The sequence below is a fragment of the Sciurus vulgaris genome (assembly GCF_902686455.1).
Source record: "Sciurus vulgaris genome assembly, chromosome: 14".
In the NCBI taxonomy this organism is placed as follows: Eukaryota; Metazoa; Chordata; class Mammalia; order Rodentia; family Sciuridae; genus Sciurus; species Sciurus vulgaris.
This window is the reverse complement of record NC_136475.1, coordinates 12,268,285-12,288,950: the sequence shown is the minus strand read 5'-3', so window position 1 is coordinate 12,288,950 and position 20,666 is coordinate 12,268,285. Positions and strand designations below refer to the sequence as shown.

Genomic DNA, 20,666 nt, shown 5'->3' with positions numbered 1-20,666 from the left:
CCACTGGAATTTCATTGTATGACCATGTGGCAACATTTGGGCTGTTTGCAGTCAGGGTGTTAAGAATGATGCTGTTCTGAGTACTCAGGTCAGAGGTATGGACTTGCTGAGTCACTATTAATGTATGTTTAACTCACAACACTCTGCCCCATTGTTTTACAAAGTTGGCTAGACCCTTTGTCCCAAGTGCTATGATCATTGCCAACACTTGGGATTGTCGGTCAGTTTTTTTTTTTTTTTTTTTTTCATTTTAGTCACTGAAGTGTTATTGCTTCTGTTTGCTTTGCTTTGTGGTGCTGGGGCTGGAACCCAGGGTCTTTCCCATGTTAGCCATGAGCTTATTACCCTGAGCCACACCCCGAGCCCTGAAGTATGATCTGATTGTGATTTGACTTTACCTTTTTCTGATGACTAGTGATGTTGAACATCTTTGGACAGGCTTAATGGCCAATCATACATCCCTTCTGTGAAGTGTCTGTTTGTATACCCCATGTTTTAATTAGGTTGTTTGGTTTATCACTGAGTTTAAGAAAGAGAGAAAAGGAGAGGGAGAGAAAAAAGAAAACAGGGTGAAGAGAGGGTGTTTCTGGGTGCTAAACACACCTGCTTACAAACCTCACCCTTTGATTTATTAATTATTTTTATCTAGTGCTGAGGATTAAACCCAGTACCTCACATGTGCTAGGCAAACCCTCTACCACTGAGCCACAACGCAGTCTTCACCCTTTGATTCTTGAATGTGGGGCTCAAAAAGCTGCAGGTTATCTTTCTAAGGTGTTCATCTCTGGACATCTTGGGAAGCTGGGGTTACCTAGGTACCATTTTCTGGGCACTTAATAGGTAGCAGATGCTACATGGCGCTTCACATACAGCCGCATGTCACATAACAACGTCGAAGTCAACCAGGGATGGAAGACACAATGGTCCCAGAAGGTTACAATGAGGCTAAAAATTCCTATTGCCTAGTGACATTGTAACATCATAACACAAACATTAGTCCCATCTGTGAGGAAGCCGGTGTAAACAAACCTATGATTACGTGCAGCACATAACACTAGATCATGATAGTAAGTGACTATTTACTGGTTTATGTATTTCCGGTACTGTACCTTTTATCATTATTGTAGAGTATATTCTTACTCATAAAAAAAAATTTGCCAGAAAACCGTGTGCCCTGTCACTCAGCAGCAACCCCATACACCCTGTGTTCACTGTGTCTCTCTGTTTTAGGGGGGTGCCACAGATTGAACCCAGGGGCACTCAATCGCTGAGCCACATCCCCAGCCCTATTTTGCATTTTATTTACAGACAGGGTCTCACTGAGTTGCTTAGGGCCTTGCTAAGTTGCTGAGGCTGGCTTTGAACTTGGGATCCTCCTGCCTCAGCCTCCTGAGCCGCTGGGATGACAGATGTGTGCCACTGTGCCTGGCTCACTATGTGTCTTGACTGCACTGCATTCTTGTGCTTGATTACTCGTGTGGTTTTCTCTTTGTGGCCCCAGAAGCAGTAGCTGTACCATATCTATGCGTGTGTCTATGTGTATGCCAACAGCTGAGGGGCACAGGAGACTGTACCGTCTAGGCTTGTGTTAGCACACTCTGTGATGCATGCGTGGCAACAAAACCACCTCCTGACGCGTTTCTCAGAACCCACTCCCTCCTTAAGCCATACATGGCCCTATTAATTTCTTTCATCTGCACAGCAACCCCATAAGGTAGGTACTATCCACATTCCTATTTCCTGGTAAAGAAGCCAAAGCACCCAAGGGCTGGGTACCTGGCGCTCCAGCGCCTGTGTGCCAGCTCCCGCCTCTCTCTATCACCCCCCAACCTCGTGGCACCTGAGCCTGGCACGCAGTGTTCTGGGGCACAGAATGGAGAAAGACGGATTCTGGAGGCTTGAATTTGGAGCATAGAAATGAAAACACACCCTGCAGATAATGACAAGCTCATGAACACGATGAGGGTGTCTGTTATGGTTGGCCGTGAGTGTCCCCCAAAGCTCACGTGTGAGACATGCAGGAAGGTTCAGAGGAGAAGTGACTGGGTTGAGAGCCTTAACCCCTGGTGGGACTGACTGCGTGGCAGCTGAAGTGGTGGGTGTGGCTATGGGAGGTGGGGCTGGGGCGTGGCTTTGGGTGTGGTAACTGAAGTGGTGGGTGTGGCTATGGGAGGTGGGGCTGGGGCGTGGCTTTGGGTGTGGTAACTGAAGTGGTGGGTGTGGCTATGGGAGGTGGGGCTGGGGTGTGGCTTTGGGTGTGGTAACTTAAGTGGTGGGTGTGGCTGGAGGAGGTGGGGCTGGGGCGTGGCTTCAGGTGTCCTGGTAACAAGTGGTGGGTGTGGTGGAGGAGGGGCTGGGGCGTGGCTTTGGGGTGTAGATCTGTGTCTGGCGAGTGGTGTCTGCTTCCTGATCACCACGTGGGGCCGCTTCCCTCTGCCACATCCTCCTGCCATGATGTTCTTTTTTTTTTTTTTTGCGGTACTGGGGATCGAACTCAGGGCCTTGTTATGCACTCTATCAGCTGAGCTATCTCTCCAGCCCCCGCCATGATGTTCTGCCTCACCTCAAGTCCCGAGGAATGGAGCCGGCCTCCTATGGATTGACACCTCTGAAACCGTAAACCTCCATATAAAATTTCCTCCTCTACAGTTGTTCGGGTTGGGTCCTTTAGTCACAGCAGGGAAGAGAGCTGACTAAAGAGTGTCGGTGCTCCCCACTGGGGAACGATGCTGCCCGTGGGAGACCACGGGGACCGTGGCCTTTCCAGGGTGGTGCTCATCGTGGTGTCAGTACTCTGCTCAGAGACCATTTCTGTCCTTTCTCCTGGACGCAGCAGGATTGCTCTTCCCTGTCTCTGGAAGTCATGTGTGGATATAAGGCTCTCACACCAGGAATCGTGGGCACAAGTGGCCGGTGTCAGTTCCCGGGAAGGCGCGAGGAGTGGGCGTGGACCCTGCCACACTCGTCTCCGACCTCGGCAGCCAGAGAGAGGAAGCTTCTCTCAGCATGAGGACATTTAAAAGCACGGACCCCAGCAACCCTGTGACGAACAGTAGGGTCTGCTGAGATCTGGGGGTTGTTTGTCACCACTGAACAACCTAGCCAACTGGACGCACAGAGTGGGGGACGGAGGCAGAAAGCCACTCACAGGGTAGAGGTCAAAAGGCCTTTACTAAGTTCAGTAAAGACAGACCCAAGGAAGCGGGCGTCTGGTCACCTTCCAGCCCACACCTGCATACAGGGGCTTTTGAAAAATTATTTCATTATTTTTTATGGACAAACAATAATTAAATCTATTTATGGGGTACAAGGACAGGTTTTGACACGTGTACAATGTATTCAGATAAATCCAATTAACATATCCACCCCTTTACTTGCCATTTTTTGCAGCTCACATTTGAAATTTGCTCTCTAAGCAATCTTGAAATAAACAATATGCTATTATTATTAACATAGTCCCTGTGCTGTGCACTAGGTCTCAGAGACTGATTCCTCTCACCAACCCTAACTCCGTATCTTTTGACTAATACCCCCCACTCTGCACTATGGTTTGAATGTCATTTATTCCCTAGTGGCTGGAAGCCGGGTCCCCAATGTAATGGTATCAAGGGTGGTTGGACTTTTAAGAGGCGGGGCCTAGAGGCTGATGGGTAGGTCCCTGGTTGGGGGGAGAACCCGGAAGGGATTAAAGCCTGGCAAGGGTCTGGATGAGTTACCATCAGATGAGGTTGTATAAAGCAAGTTTGGCTCTCCCAGCCCACTCCCTTGATCCCTCTCTGATCATGTGACCTCTCAGGCCGGCTCACACTGCTAATATGTGATGCCACCCTCCAGGAAGCCATCATCAGAGCCTGACACTAGTGCCACACTCTTGGACCTCCAGAATTGCCAGCTCAGTGAAAGTCTTTTAGTTTTTTTATTTTTTATTTTAATTTTTTTTTAAGTTGTCAATGGACTTTATTCTTATTTATTTATATGCTGTGCTGAGGATCCAACCCAGTGCCTCACACATGCCAGGCAAGCGCTCTACCTCTGAGCTACAACCCCAGCCCAAAGTCTTTTATTTTTAAAGTACCTAGCCTCAGGCATTTTATTATAGCAAAATGGACGAAGATATCCCCCTACAGTGCCATCTTATATTCCTGACATTTAGAAAGAGGAAGGAATACCCTTTGTTCTGTGCTCTGTGAAGAGCGCTTTCTGTGCAGAAGGCACTCCATCAGTCTGCAGGAGGAATGAACAAGTAGGTACAGATGGCCAGCTAAGACAAGCGCGGCGTCTAGAGGAAGGAAGAGATCGCAGTCACATATCTGTAGCTCTTATCCAAGGTGCCATGCGATTCACATTAGGTGAGGAGTTCGAACAAATGGCCAAGGTAGTTCCGAAGGGCGGGGAGAAGCCCTGGGAGTAGAAAAAGAAGTCTTCAGGGAGGGGCTGGCAGCCTCCAGGGGTACATGGGCAGGTGGTGGAGAGGACAGCCCATGGAAAATCTGGGTGCTCGTGTTTGACAGGATATGGAGATGTGAGAAAGCCAAGTCAGAGGAGGGTGGGCAAGAAAAGGGAGGTGGGCCACAGAGCCTGGGTTAGTCAGCATTCTACCCCTTAACAAAATACCTGAGATCATAAGATTATGAAGAAAAAAGGTTCACTGTGGCTCGCGGTTTTGGAGGTTCCCGTCCACGATCAAGGCTTTGGACCTGGGGTGAGGCAGCACATCACGGTGAGAGCGTGAGATGGAACAAGACCACTTGTCTTAGCCAGGAAGCAAAAGAGAAAGAGGAAGGGGCTGGGGCCCCAGAATTCCCTTCAAGGGCACAGCCCCAGTGATGAAGATCCCCACCAGGTCCCACCCCTTAAAGCATCCAGTACCACCTTGGGGACCATGGCTTTAACATGGAAGTCACTGTACCAGAGCCTTAAATGAGACCTAGCAGTCAGTTGGGGCCCTCGGATGAGTCTGCTCAGGGCGTTGTTGGATAACTGAAGGAGGAAAACCGGCCAGAACACCAGTAGAAAGGGAAGAGGAGCCGGCTCAGAGGAAGTGAGCAGAGGCAGGAAGGACCGATGAGGGTCCTCTGTCCAAGAACATGACAGTGCTCTGTGCCAGCGTCAGCACTAACTCCCGGGATCGGGGGCAGTCCTAGACAGAGGAGTCTCCCTCCAATCTCATTTGTCTAGGAAAGATAATGCCAATGACATAGACCTATACATATTTTGTTCTTAAAATGAACACCCCGGAAACTTGACATTTTCTTTTGGGCACAGTTCTGTATACTTCAGCACGCGCCTAAATTCACAAAGCCACCATCATAATCAAGACAGAATGGTTCCCTCCCAAACGCCCTCATTCTCTCTATCCCTCACACCCCCGTCAAGCTCTGCTCCGTTCTCCATCACTGTACAGGTGGGTCCCAACACTGATGACCTGATTTACGATTTTTCATAAGATGGTGTGAAAGCAATATAGATCTCAGTGGAAACTGTACCCTGAGTTTTGGATTTTGATTTTTTCCTGGCTAGTGATATGTGGCAGGAAGCTCTGTCTTGCTGCTGGGTGGTGGCAGCAGGCTGCAGCTCCCAGGCAGCCCTGTGATTACGAGGGAATCAACCCACACTCCACAGCATACCGTGGCTGAACCCGGATGTTCGTTTGCTGAGGAGTTCTGCGTGCATACGATATTTTCAACCTGCCCAGGTTTGAATGAAAAGTAATCTATCATAAATCGAGGCACATCTGTATTCTTTTCAAGAATGTCAGGTAAATACCATCATGCGGCATGCAACTGTTGGACCTTGGCTTCTTCTACCTGGCCTAGCATGATGCTCTTGAAATTCAACCGAGTCATTGTGTCTCCTGTGTGTGTCTTCCTATTGCCAAGTAGTTTCCCAATTTTTTTTTTTTTTTTTTTTTTTTTTTTTGGTACCAGGGATTGAACCCTAAGTAGCTTAGGACCTCACTAAGCTCACTAAGATGCTGACGCTGGGTTTGAACTTGCCATCCTTCTGCCTCAGCCTCCCTATTCACTGGGATTACTGCTGTGCGGGCACCAACTCATTTTCTAAGACATGAATTTACAACCAGTTTTTCCATTTACCCACTGAAGCATGTTCAGGTTGCTTAGGTCACTAGGAATAATGTACCTGCTATAAACATTTATGGGCAAGTTTTCAAGTGACCATATTTTCAGTTTTCTGAAGTTAATAATCCAAGAGGAGGAAAGACAGGTCAAATGGAAACTGTGTAACTCTAAAGAAACTGCCAAGCTGTTTTCTAGAGCGGCCATGACATTTGACAGCAATGTAAGAATGACCCAGTGGGTGCACATGCCCAAGGGGATTTGGTATCGTCTGCATTTAATGTTCGGCTAATCTGATGAGCACCACACGGTGGTACCTTCCTGGGTTTTCCAGTTGTCTTTCTGCGCTGCCTTCTCATGGACTTGTCTGCCATCTGGATGTTCTCTTTGGAGCAATATCCACTCTTATCTTTGGCTCCTTTTAACATGAGGTTGCTTGTTTTCTTACAGCTGAGCTTCAAGAGTTCTTTATATATTCTGAATACATGTCTTTTGTCAATATGTGATTGGTCAACATTTTCTCCCAGACCACACCTTGCCTCTCTGATCTCTTGATAATGTCTTTCACAGAATAAGTTTTTAATTTTGATCAGGCCAAGTTGAGTTTGTTTGTTTGTTTGTTTTTTTTCCATTATGAGTCGTGTTTTTGGTGTCAGATCCCAGTATTCCTTGGCTAACCTCAGGCCGTAGAGATTGTTTTCTTCTACAAGTTCTATACATTTTACATTTAGATTTATGGTCCATCTTGAGTTAAGTATTGATTTTTGTTTGTTTGTTTTTTGGGGGGGAGTACCAGGGATTGAACTCAGGGGCACTTGACCACAGAGCCACATCCCCAACCCATTTTATTTTTTATTTAGAGACAGGGTCTTGCTGAGTTGCTTAGGGTCTGGCTAAGTTGCTGAGGCTGGCTTTGAACTTGCAATCCTCCTGCCTCAGCCTCCTGAGTCACTGGAATTACCGGCCTGAGTGACTGAGCCCAGCTATGTCTTTGATTTCTATCTCAGGACATGATGTTCAATTTTGTCGAATCCTTTGCCTGTATCAATTGGTATGAACATGTGGCTTTTCTTCTGTGGCCAGCTAACATGGTAGGCAGATATCACTGCTTGGTTTTCGTGTATCAAACAGCCTGGCCCTCACCAGAGGAATTCCACTTGATAGTGGGTATGATTCACTACTGTTTTCTTGAGGAATTTTGCAGCTGTGTTCACAAGGATGTTGGTCTGTGTTTTCTTTTCTCAGACTATCTTTGGGTGATGGTGATCTCGTAGGACAAATTGGAAACTACATCCTCCTCTGACTTTCTTCTTTTAATATTTGACAGAATTCACCAATGAACTGATCTGGAGATTTCTTGTTCATATTTTTAACTAAAGATTAATTTTATTAGTTGTAGGACTCCTTAGGTTATCTGTTTTACCTTGTGTGAGTTTGATAGTTTATGGTTTTCAAATAATTGCTCCATCTCATCTAAGCTGTTGGCTGTCTGTGGACACAGTTGGTAACAGTATTCCCTTATAGTCCCTTTAATATCAGAGTTGTATAGCGATGTCCCCTCTTTTATTCTTGTTATTGGCAATTTGTTTGTTTGTTTGTTTTTTTTTTTGGTCTGTCTCTAAATAGGCTAATCAATTTTATTGATATTTGCAAAGAACTGCCTTTTTATTTCATTGATTTTTCTCTATTGTTTTCCTGTTTTCACTCATATTGATTTCTGCTCTTACATCTATGATTCTTGCTGTGAGTTTATTTTATTTTGCTCCTTTTTTTTTTTTTTTTTGGTGCTGGGGATTGAACCCAGGGCCTTGTGCTTGCAAGGCAAGCACTCTACCAACTGAGCTATCTCCCCAGCCCACTCTTTCTACTTTCTTAAGGTGGAAGTTGGGTTGTTGATTTGTGATTTTTCCTCTTTTCTAATATGAGCATTTAATGCCGTAGATTTCCCTCTAATCATTACGTTAGCTGCAACTCACAAATTTCAAAATGTTCTTTTTTCATTTTCACTCAGTTAAAATATTTTCCAATATCAAGACTTTCTCTTTGATCTGTGGATTACTTAGAAATTTGTTGTTCCATTTACAGGCTTTGGAGATGTCTCTCTGTTTCTAATTTAATTTTGGTTCATTGAGATGTCTGTACGTTTACGTTTGGTCTATCTTGGTAAATGTTCAACAGGCATTTGAAAATCCATGTATGCTGGTAGTGTTGGGCAGAGTGATCTACAAATGTCAATCAGATTCTGTCGGTGAATAGTATTTTCTAGTTCCTCTGTAGCCTTGCTGGAATTTGGTCTACGAGTTCTGTTAGCAACAGAGGCATATTAAAGATGCACCTTAATCCTCCACATTGGGCATCACGTGTTTTGAAGTCATTTTTAGGTGAGTGCACATTGAGAATTATCACCTGTTCTTGATAAATTGATCTTTTTAAAAATTTGATCTAATTAGTTACACATGCTGGCAGAATGCATTTTGACACATTGTACACAAATGGAGCACAATTTCTCATTCCCTGGCTGTATGTGATGCAGAATCACGCCAGTCATGCAGTCGTACACGTACATAGGGTAATAATGTCCCACTCATTCTACCTTCCTTCCCACCCCACACCTTCTCCCCTCCCCTCACTCCCCTCTGCCCAATCCAGAGTTCCTCCACTATTCCCTAGCCACCCCCGCCTCATTATGTCAGCATCTGCATATCAGAGAAAACATTGGACTTTTGGTTTTTTTGGGATTGACTTATTTTGCTTAGCATGATATTCTTCAGCTCCATCCATTTACCAGCAAATGCTGTAATTTCATTCTTCTTTAAGGCTGAGTAATATTCCATTGTGTATATATACACCACATTTTCTTTATCCATTCATCTGTTGAAGGGCATCTAGGTTGATTCCACAGTTTAGCTATGGTGAATGGAGCTGCTATAAATATTGATGTGGATCACTGTAGTATGCTGATTTTAAGTCCTTTGGGTATATGCTGAGGAGTGGGATAGCTGGGTCAAATGGTGGTTCCATTCCAAGTTTTCTGAGGAATCTCCACACTGCCTTCTATAATGGTCGCACCATTTTGCATTTCCACTAGCAGCGTATGAGTACCTATTCCCCCACATCCTCGCCAGCATTTATCTTGATAATTGCCGTTCCGACTGGAGTGAGAGGGAATCTTAGAGTAGTATTGATTTGCAGATAAACTGATCTTTTATCACTACATACTGTCATTCTTCATTCCTGGTAATTTTCTCTGCTCTGAAGTCTACTTCATTTGATGGTAACACAGCCATTCCACTTTCTTTTAATTGGCGTTTGTGTGGCATATCATTTTTCGTAGTTTTACTTTTAACCTACCGATATCATCAGAGTTGAGGTGAATGTCTCAGAGCAGCATACGTTTAGGTTATTTTTTAAAAAACCCCACTTTGACCAATGCTGTCTTTTAGTTGGCATACTTAGAAAATTCATTTTTAATGTAATTATATATATGTTTGGATTTAAGACCACTATTCTACAATCAGTTTTCTATTGGTTCACTCTCTGTGCTAGTTTTTTTTAGTTTTTCATTACTAATTCCCTTTTCCTGCCTTCTTTTGGTTATGTAAACTTAGTTTTTAACTTTAATTTATCTAATTTGCCATATATTTCTATGTACAGTTTTTAGTAATAACTCCCCAATTTTATAAAGTATGTCTTTTCAGAGCCCCTTAGACTATATATATATTTTTTCATACTAGGGATTGAACTCAGGGGCACTCGACCACTGAGCCATATCCCTAGCCCTTCTTTATATTTTAATCAGAGATAGGGTTTCACTGAGTTGCTTAGGGCCTCCCTAAGTTGCTGAGGCTGGCTTTGAACTCAGGATCCTCCTGCCTCGGCCCCCTGAGTCACTGGGATTACAGGTGTGCGCCTCGGCACCCAGCCCACTTTGACTATTTTAACACTTCAAGTTGAATATGGAAATTTTATTCTATGTAGTTCCTCTCCTCACCTTTGACACTCTATTTACCTTATATGCTATATATATATATATATATATATATATATATATATATATATATATACACACACACAATGCATATCAGATTATGCTATTTTTAAAATATATCTTGCCAGATATTTATTATTTCTGTTACTCTTCCTTTATTATTCACATTCCAAAGATTCATCTGGTATCATTTCCCTTCTGTTGGAAAATCTGTAGCAATTCTCCCAGAGCAGGTCTCTTGACGAGCAGTTTATTTGAGAATATTTTTATTTTGCCTTTATTCCTGAAGGATATTTTTCTGGATATAGAATTCTGGGTTATCAGTTCTTTTCTTGCAACGTTTTAAAAATAGCTACTACTCACAGAAAGCATCCATGGTTTTTGGTGAGAGATCCCTGGTCCTATTTGGACCCGCCCCACGTGGCCAGTCTTGGACTCTGGGTCATGGTCCATCCTGAAGTTCAGATTCGAAAGTCCGTGGCATGCTGCTCAAGGTCAGATCCACGTGTATGCAGAAGCACTGGGCAGGTCTTACAGGAGAGGAGCCCAGGAAATACCCTCATGGAGTTGGCTCTCCTGTAAGACCTGCCCAGTGCTTCTGATTCTCGGAGCTCCCGAGCCAGATACTTGGCTTTCTATTTATTCTGCTTCACCGCCCACTTCTTACTTTTACACCTTTATGTGGGGCCAAAGGAAAAAACAGGAAAAGAGAGGAAGAAAAGCCACAGGGCTCCATTCCACTCTGTTGGAGCTATAGCTTCCTTGGTTAGAGAGACAGGTTCCCCTCCTTCAGTACTTGAGGTTCCGTGAGACTCCCCAATGCTGCCACAGCCAGAGGATTGCCTACCAGGTGTGAAGAAATGCAGAAAAGGCCAAAAAAAAAAGAAAAGGGAAAAAAAAAAAAAGAAAAAAGAAAGAAAGAAAAGACGGATTTCGAGTCACTCTGACATCAGGAGACGCTGTTTCCACTCCACAGGACAGTCCCAGAGGACTCTCCTGGCCCTCTCTGTCCACGCTGACACCCATTTCCGGGCCCGGGCCTTCAGGGAATCTAGTCTAGGTGATTCTGGAGGGGAAGCTGAGGAACTCACTGCTGGTTTGATGGGGCCTCAGATTCTGGTACTTCCTCAGTCTGCCTCCTACTGTTTATTCTTTGGGAACCTTAAACCTTCCGCCCAGGCTTATAACCACCTTCGTGTGATGGACAGGAGGAACTGGTGGACTCCCTCTTGGCCAAATCCAGAGCCCCGCGGAGCCTTTCATATAGTTTTTAGTGGGTTTGTAAAAGACCCCCAGGACTCTCAAGGTGGGGGCACGGCCTCTGCAGGTCTGGTGCAGGGCTGTAAAGAAGGCCCCTTTCCAGGAAAGCCTTTGGGGTCCGCTGGTCAGAAGTCATGGGAGACCACTGGGAAGCCTATTTCTGGGTGGCTCTGGCAGAACAGGACAGATGACAGATGAACTTGGCTTTTTCCCCCTTGGCATTAGCAAGTCACCCTGGTTCGAACTAACTCTTAAAAAATACCACCAGGAAGCGACTCTGACCAGCCTTCTAGGCAAGTTGTAGTTTCCTCAGCTGAAAGAACTCTTGGGAGCCTGGTTCTGTGCCTCTCAGGAACAGGCAGTTGCTTTAATCCCTCGGAATGGGATGGCGTATTACACAGTAACAGGGACCCCAAATAGTTCATGCCTAAAATAAAGATGCGCCAACACCCGAGGTTCCTTCTAGATTGGGAATTCTGGCATTTCTTACCTGGGGTGACTAGTTCCATGTTACAGGATGAGGAATTGTCTAGAAGGCGGGGCTAGGCCTCCCAAATCTAGGCTTTAAAAACTAAGCAAACTGAACTTTTGGAGGAGGCTTCTCAGAACGAAGTCTGATCCTTCTTTTGCAGTGTCTGAGATGCAGGGAGTGGTTGTAGAGGGACTTTTATATTTTTTGTGGCACTGAAAGACACCAAGTAGGTGGTCTCCGTCATCTGCAGAGGCAAATGTGGTATACAGTGCTCAGAGACAAATCTGAAGCATCCTCTAGATGAAAGGTGAAAGGTGAGCTTTCCTGAAGAATCAAGTAGATTCAATTTACCCACATTACCAAAGAGTTTATAAGATGGATGAAAATGTAGGGGAAAAAATATGCTAATTATGCCACGTATAAATAGGGACCACCCGGTAGCATGATCTTTGTTTGCTTCTTTAAGCATTGCATTAATCTTCAAATGCTGCATTGGTATTTCTTTTATACAGAAAATATACAAAAATGCTCGGAATGAAGTCACTGTATCTATCACACACTGTAACGTGGGTCAAGGGCCTTCAGTGGAGAAGCAGGAAGAAGTACATGCAGGAAGGGACAGGACCGTGGTCAGAGAAGGCAGCTGTATTGTTGCTATTTTTTTCCCCCAGATAATTCTTATTGGCAAGGTTGCATAAGATCAAATGGATTTTCATTTACACGCTCACTTCTTAGTGTCTTTACTGTGCTGAGGAGCCCTGAAAGTCTCCAAAAGGGAAGGGGTATTCCCTGGGGTTGGCATTCCCCAGAATACGTTTTGGGCAACTCCAAACTTACATAAGATCCACTGAAGGTCAGTGCAGATCCCTCCCATGCCCAGCCAGGGCCCCAGGGACAACACACACACTTCATTTCTGTAACTCAGACAGTATTCCACAGGAGGCAGCGGGGTTTGGGGGCACCACCGAATTCAAAGCCCTACAGAGTTGGGTTCAAGTTTCAGCTGGGTGTTTGGGAGAAAAGTCTGCACACGGAGGGCAGGATGGGTCAGGTCGGGGCCACCCTCGTCTCAAGGAGAACTGGGGGAGCATTATGTTTCCCCTGCAGAGACTTGGCATCTGTTTTGGGGTGACTAAAAGCGGCTGAGGCTGTTCTTTTCTTCTGAGATGTAATGGGAACTTCTTTACTCTTAACCACCGTTATCAGAAAATGTCTGGGTCCCAATGGGGAGCTGGCCTAATTTCATAGTGATTCTTAGTTAATGGTTACACTGGCAGCGTTTAACGGGAGTGCGATCCTTAGAAACTCATCACCAAAACCCTAACAGGAACGTTCCGCCTTTTCTAAAGAAAGGCAGCCTTTCCAAGATGGCGGTCTTCTGACCTTCCTTCATCCATTAGCAATTTATAGAAATGATTGAGCAGGATTTTAGTAATTGTCCCTCTGCCTCAGATGCCCCCAGACCAGCTCCCATTCTTGCTGAGCTAAGAGCCTGGCAAGTTTCTAAGACATACATTTCTCCTCTGAGGACAGTTCTTAGCCACCAATGGACCCCAACAGGGTAAAAGTCCCAAGCCCGGCAGAGGGAGCCCCTTCCTCCACGCTGCTGTTTACTGGGCAGCAGGGAGAATTAGCATGCTGCCACCGAGCGCAGTTCTACTTATCCCTTTGTTTTGAGAACAGAATCACTCATCTGGAAATCGCAGGGTAATATAAATAAATCGCGTGTCCTGTTACCTTCTCTGTTCTTGGGATGCCTGTTGCGGCCTTAATCACCATGAAAACAAACAAGAAGGAAGCCTCACAAAATTGGGGCTGCCATTTCCCCCCGCCATGCAGGAGCTTATGAAAATGCACACAAAACTCAATCGTAATCCTAGGAAAGAAAATTCCAGCAAAATGAGCACAATGCAGCATAGCCCAGCTGGGATCAGCAATGTACACAGCACAAGGCCTGGGCTTGCAGGGGAGGCCCTTGCCAAGAGTGCACAGACCCCAAAGCCTGCCCGTTGTCTGCAGCTTTCATGGACAGTCCTTTCCTTTCAGCCCTACAGAACTTATATCCTAAGAAAAGACAGAAATGAAATGAGAGCAGTCTCTCATCTGAACCATGTTACTTTCCCTGAAAGAGCAGTTGGCTGAAAAGCCAGCCCATTTTGGTGGCGGGTGGCTGGGATTGAACCCAGGGAAACCACTTAACCACTGAGTCACATCCTCGGCTCTTTTAATTTTTTATTTAGAGACAGGGTCTTGCTAAGTTGCTTAGGGCCTTGCTAAGTTGCTGAGGCTGGCCTTGAACTTTCAATCCTCCTGCCTCAGCCTCCCCGAACCGCTGGGACTACCAGCATGCACCACGGTGCCTGGCATCAGTTCACACATTTCGACAAACATCCTGACTTTCTCTAGCAAGGGCTCTGCAGAATATATTTTTCCTCCTTTATTCTAGGTTTCATAGAGTCCTCCCTAACTTGCCTGAAAGCTCTTTCAGGACAGGATAATGCTACTACATGTCCTCCTCTGCCACTCCTACAGGCGTACGCACGACTGTTAAGTGCAGACAGGACAGGCTCAGTTGTTGGTCCACATCCGCAGACTTACCTATCTCCCTTTTCTTCACCTGCAGAGACCAGAAGAAATAATCAGCCTGCAAATGGCAACAGCCCTCCCATCTTTTGCACGAAGGTTGTCTGTTGCTACTCCTCCCTCTGCCTGAACCCTTTTGTCAGCATTGAGACAGAGGATTAGGATCAAAGAACGAAAGAGGGGCTGGCTTGTGTTTCAGAACCAGCATTCCCTGTAAGAGAATTCCAAGAACCAGCTAATCTTGCCTGACACTCTGGGTTCTCATGAACAAGAGGCAGCAGGGCCATAGACTCTCTGCCCACCCTCTCTCCCTCAACCAAAGGCACAGGGATATGGAAGTAGAACTTTCTGGCCAACTGGAGAGAGGAGATGGCATCGTCCTCCAGTACTGGCAGAAAGAGAAAGGCAACCTGGAGCAATTTCGCCTTAGCCAAGAGGTGTTCATTTGCATCAAGAAATGGAATAAACTCTGTTTTACCATATTGCCAAGTCGTAGACACTTGGTTTCTTTGGAAAGCAAGGATTTCCGGCAGGACTTACTGTTCCTAGCCCTGAAGCAAAGGGAATAGCTTCCTGTACTGCGTGTCAGAGGAACCCAGTCTGTAGACACTGGAGCTTCAATGTGTGACTCCCTGCCTCACACTGACTGGCTACCTAATCCCTGGGCCTCGGGGTTCTCAGCTGTAAAATGGAGCCACTAATAGCCTATTGGGAGGGTGGTTACAAAGACTGGAGGGTTACTCCATGCTAAGTGCTCCAGGCACGTGAGTGCTCGGGAAGTTTGAGTCTCTCACAGCACTGTGTGCAGGTGCTTCCACGCAGCCACGTCTGATTCCTGCAATGGCCCTAGGAGGAAACAGTGACTGTCATCACCCCTATTTTATGGAAGGAGAAACTGAGACTGAGAGCAACAGGAATCAAAGCCAAGTCAGTCTGATTCTAAGCATGTGCACTTCCTGTGACACCACGCCACTTCCTGAAACACACACACACACACACACACACACACACACACACACACACACACACTGCGTCACGTCAGAATTAGAAAGTCATGCTCACGGCCAGAGTTCAAAATGATGACCTGCGACCTCCATTATCCAGGGATTCTGAATAGCTCTCAACCTCTCCTTCTTGAGTGCAAGGAACCTATTTTTGCAACTCACCTAAAGAAAATAACACGCAGACCTGAAGACACACAAGACACTCAGTCAGTGCCCCCTGGACCCACGGGAGGAGGGAACCGAGCCTGGCTGAGAACATGCCATCCAACGACGCAGGCGCGCCAAGACCTCCCTGGAGCCTGAGACTCGCCCTGCACGGCACGTCTGCTGGAGACAATAAAGGTTTGGACCTCAAGCTAAACTTTCCTAATCTCATCAAGAACATCGTGCGAGGGAAAGTGATTCATGTCAGGGCCTCCAGGTGGAGCCGGGAACCCTGGACCACCGAGGCCTGGAAATGGATCTAATCCTGGCTGTGGTTTGTTCTGCTGTCCCCAAGGGCCAGGAAGGGCACTGAGACCGGGGCCAAGAGACCTAGCAAACATTCTAACCCATTCCGCCACCCAGGACTTGGGGGGACCGGCAGCCTCTCTGCAGGGTACCTCTGCACCGCTGGTTCCCAAGCAGGAATGCTTTAGGGTGCCTGGTGAGGCAGCAGTGCTAGGCTTTGGGTGTGGTTTGTCCCCCAAGGGTTCCCAAGTTGGAGGCTTGGTCCCTGGTAAGGTGATGTGAAGAGGTGGCAGTACCTTTAACAGGTGGGGCCTACTGTTCTCTCCCCGCTCTCTGGCTTCCTGGCTTATGATGTGATCTCTCTCCATCCCTGCCCCCTTCCCTCTCCCTCTCTCTAACTGCTTCTCCTGTGATGCCATCTGTTGATATCCTCAGCAGAGCCCAGCTCATGACAGTGCAGTGGTCTTGAAGCTCCAGAACCATGAACGAAATAAACCTCTTTTCTTTTTAAAGCACCAAACCTCAGGTATTTTGTTTAAGCAATGGAAAACTGACTGATACAGGGGAAATGTCCATCACCCAAAGTGAATGAGGTTGGGAATGAATGAAAAGAAACTATGTTAGTCAGCTTTTCGTCACTGTGACAAATACCTGAGATTAATCAAAAAAGGAGGAAAGGTTTATTTTGGCTCATGTTTCAGTCCATAGTCACTTGGAACTGTTGTTTGGGCCTACAGTGGCACAGTACATCATTGCAGCAGGACAAGGCATGGGATGGGTATTTACCTCATGGCATCTGGCAACAAAGATAGAAGAAAGGGCTAGGGGACGAATATCCCTTCAAGGGTATTCCCCCAATGACCTCACTTCCTCCCAAAGGCCCCCACCTCCCAGTAGTGCCACAGGCTGGCAACCAAGCCATTACCATTGGGGACATTCCAGATTCAAATACAGTAGAACCTGCATAGTGTTTGATTTATTTCTAGGAGCTTATTTGCCAAGATTTATTTATATACATTTTTTATGTGTATATGTTTATATATGTGGAAAATAACTTCACATATACATATTTCTGAGTGTGGCACAGCCTAAACGCATTCTGTCCCTTTCTGATTTAGAGATGAGCAGTGTAGTGGAGAAGTCGGGCCGAGGCCATGGGAGCTGCCAAGGAGATATGAAAGGTGATAGTGGCGAAGGTGAAATTCCCATGGACTCCAAACCACAGCAGAATGCGGGTCTTATTCTGCTCCTGCCAGAGAGATTGAATTTGTTTTTATATAGAGACTCTTGTGGCCTGAGGGGCGAGAGCAAAGCTTCATGTCAAGGAATCCTGGATTCAACGTCCTACCCAGCACTTACTAGAGCTCTCCGACCTCTGAAAATTGACCCCACCTTTTTGAGCCTTATTGTCCTCAACTATAAAATGGGAATGACAACAACAGGCACCTCCAAGAGGAGATGATGTGATAAGATGATGTAAACAGAGGGACACAGATCAGAACTGTGGGCATGTGAAGTCCACAGGAAGTCCTCATGAATGCTGGCCACTGCTGTTCTTTTCATGATTGCTAACAAGACCCGAGAGCATATTACTGTAAACTGCTGTGCACTCTCACATCTATGTAGTGATCGACACCTAAAAAAGCTACTTAGTGTACTTCATGGCTAATTCCCAAAACAATTCCTGAGGAAGTCAGGACAGACTTTCTGCTGCAGGTGAGAAAACAGAGGTTTCGAATCAGGAAGGGAATTCATCAGCCCAGGTCCTGTGTCCAGCACGCTATCCATGGTTACCACTGCAAGAAACCCAAGGACAACACACCCAGAGGGAAGAACTGGAAGCCTGCTGCTCCGGAGAGAGGGCAGACACACTCTAGTCTGGTCTGGCCTGTTCCGGTTCAGTCTGTCTATTCGCTTGTTGGTGTTCAAATGGATTTTGCGACACTTGCAGTGATGCACAGTCTGCAAAGCACTTCCGTGGGGCGCCCTGGTTCCCGATGCCAAGTGCAGAACCCAGGGCCCACTGCTTCCGAATAAGCTGGGGAGTTATTTGCATCATTGTTTATTTGAGTTTTTGTTGTAGGAATTTTCAAACAGATGGAAAATTAGAAATGAGTAAAGTAAGATAGAAGCAGAGATGAGTCCCTAGGGCTGACTTCCCGACTTCCGAGTCCTCACCCCACGCCAACCTCATTCCATCCACCCTGACCAATGCTCTGACCCCTCATTTTAAAAAAGGAAATACTGGAGGAATTTTAAAATAATCTAGACTCCCCAGTGCCTTGCAGACTCAGATCTAGCAAGTGCAGGGACAGCCAGGATTTGTGGTCCTCGTGGCTACCTCCCCAGGTGAAATGGATGAACAGCCACTCTGGAGCCATCAAATCGAGTGACCACTGACTGCTCTACTGTTTGCAAGTAACCAAGAGATGGGCTCTGTGAAGGGAAATGGGCACAGCCCTGAGCTCACAGTTCCACGGGGGCTGTCTCAGAGGACAGAGCGAACGATCTCGGAACAGAAGGGACCGAGGCTACAGGGAAAGGTTGGTCAGCCAGGCCTGTGAGGCTAGCTCTCCCGCGGGGGGTGTGCTGTGCCCCCACCCTGCACCTCAGCAGTCTGCAGGGACCTCCTGATCACCCGGTTCACCTGACCATTCCTCGCGGGTAGGAAGCTACCTGGGCACACTGCGTGAAGTTGATGGTGTTCAGCCATTCTTGGCCTTCGAATCGTCAATATCATGACTAGACCTGGTACTTAGCAGGTGGTCAATAAATGTCTCATGAAGAAATCAACACAGGGTTATAAGAACTCATTGACCCGACTACAGTACAACTCCCATTAACAAGGGAGGGTGTCAGCAGGGCTGGGTGCCCGGTGGACATTCAGTAACTATGGGTAATAGCAACGCTGTTATTGGCCAAAGCCTAGCGCTCCCCAGCAGCGGAGCCGGGACGTGAACCCAGGCAGGCCAGATCAGCCCGCCTTGCCAAGCGCATCTGTCCTGGGAAAGCAGTGGCTGGAGGCCTCTGAAAGAGGAGCTCAGCCTTGCGGGTAACGCCCGGGCATGGGAATCAGACCAGTTGACCAGTCCCAGACAATGGGTAGTGTCACTGTTGAGGAGCCCAACTGGGCACCTGCCGGGAAATCAGTCAGAGGTCCTGCAATACATCCAGGAGGGAGTCTATACCGACACCTGCGTGGCTGCCTGTCTCCTGGCTCTTTGGTTAAAAAAGGGTCAGCTGGATCCAGACAGGCTGATCGACGGGCCCGCGGAGCATGCCCAGGAGGAGGACCCCTGCTTACCTCTTGGCTCTGTCTTTCTCATCTTCATCCATTAGATTTTCTATGCAGTCTTTCCTGCAAAACAAAACAAAAACCCAGGCAATCACTGTCTGCTTCTAGATCTTTCTTTCAGCCCTTTCTAGGCGGCCATCACTGTGGTCTCGCCTCACCTCCGTGTCTTCTCCCAGCACTTCTCAATCTTTCTGATCCCACCACTCTTGTGCTCTCAGAGTTTACAGAGGACCCCAAAAGCTCTGTGCACGTGGTTTAAGCTGAGAAATGTTCAGATGACCAGGCGCACATGCCTTTAGATGTCCGAGTGATGAAGTCCTGGGTCTCAAACAGCTTCTGGAAAAGTCCACCATACGTTCAAGAGAAAAGGCACATTTTTTTTTTTTTTTTAAAGAAAGTGATTAATATTTCAAAACGCTTTGTCCCCAAGGTCCCCCCTTCGAACTACTGGAAAGACCCCGCTGGGTGAAGCAGTGTGTTAATCTCAGGCCTGAAACCAGCAAGTGCTCTCTGGTAGACGCCTGTGACCTGCCAGTGACACTGTGCAGCTTCGTTCACTTCTCCTCACCGGGTGCCAGTTGCCCACAACATCCCAAGAGAGGGCATTACTTGTTTATCCGCCCGTTTGAATGCGCAAGCCCTCTGAGCTGAGAACAGAAGCAATCGGCCCTACGGAGCACAAGCCACAGACCTCCCCTCCACGGTGAAGGAGCTCGAACAACCCGCGAACATTCTCACAGCTTCGAGTCAGCAGGGCCCACCTCACTGCAGAGCCCCTCTTCTCCCAGGCCGCTGGCTTGATGCCGCTCAGGCCCAGCGACCTGGCTTCCTCCTCTGCCCTGTGCAGGTCTGGGATTTTTCCACTTCCAGAGCCAGCCTTGATCCCTTCTTTCACACACATTTGGCGCACATTTGCCAGAGCCCCACCTGCCTGGGGCGCTCCCCTTCCAGCCAGCACACCGAGCACAAACCGTCCTGGGCGCTCTGAGACCAGTGCCTACTGGAGGCCCAGGCCGATGGTGGCAGTAGTTGAAAGAGCAGAGTGACTGGGGTGGGGACCACAGAGAGGCTGAATCACCCCTACCCACAAGGCTTTGCTCTCGACCCCGAGCATCTGAAGTCAGACCGCCAAAACCCACACTTTTGCAAACGCACCAGCGAATTCTCTAGAAATTTTGTTTTGGATAAGAGTTTTAATGGAGTTTTCCCTGAGATAATTTAGTTTGGTGATCTTGGTTACCAAAGTGCACGGGTTTTGAGCCAAACCCAGAAAGAGGAATTCTGAAGTCATGGCCTCTGTTTACAGACATGCCCCGTTCAGTGAACAGCAGGCCTGGGTAGGGGTAGACAGCAAAAATGCCCTTTAGCCACTGAGGTTTGCATCACAATTAAAGCGGGGCTCACACATCTGCAAACAGGCCTGTGCTTGATGCTTTCCAGATGGAATCTGCTCAAAGCTTTATGACAGAAAAAACATGGAGTCAATTCATTTAATGATGCTGACCTACGCCTCTGCTCCCTTCCCCAAGAGCCCAGA

The 20,666-nt window shown here is 47.0% G+C and overlaps 1 protein-coding gene across 8 annotated transcripts in view; it reads right to left on the bottom strand.

Moving 5' to 3' along the window:
• NPAS2 (neuronal PAS domain protein 2) overlaps positions 1–20,666 on the bottom strand; it is a 154,238-nt gene that overhangs the window by 64,173 nt on the left and 69,399 nt on the right. For 6 of the 8 annotated variants that reach the window (XM_079111005.1, XM_079111009.1, XM_079111008.1 and 3 more), the window contains exon 2: positions 19,139–19,192. In XM_079111005.1, coding sequence (XP_078967131.1) covers positions 19,139–19,170 — 32 coding nt within the window. In that variant the 5' untranslated portion in view covers positions 19,171–19,192. Of the gene's footprint in view, positions 1–19,138; positions 19,193–19,287; positions 19,835–20,666 lie in introns of those variants that run through there. The other 2 variants (XM_079111006.1, XM_079111010.1) reach the window with 1 other exon arrangement.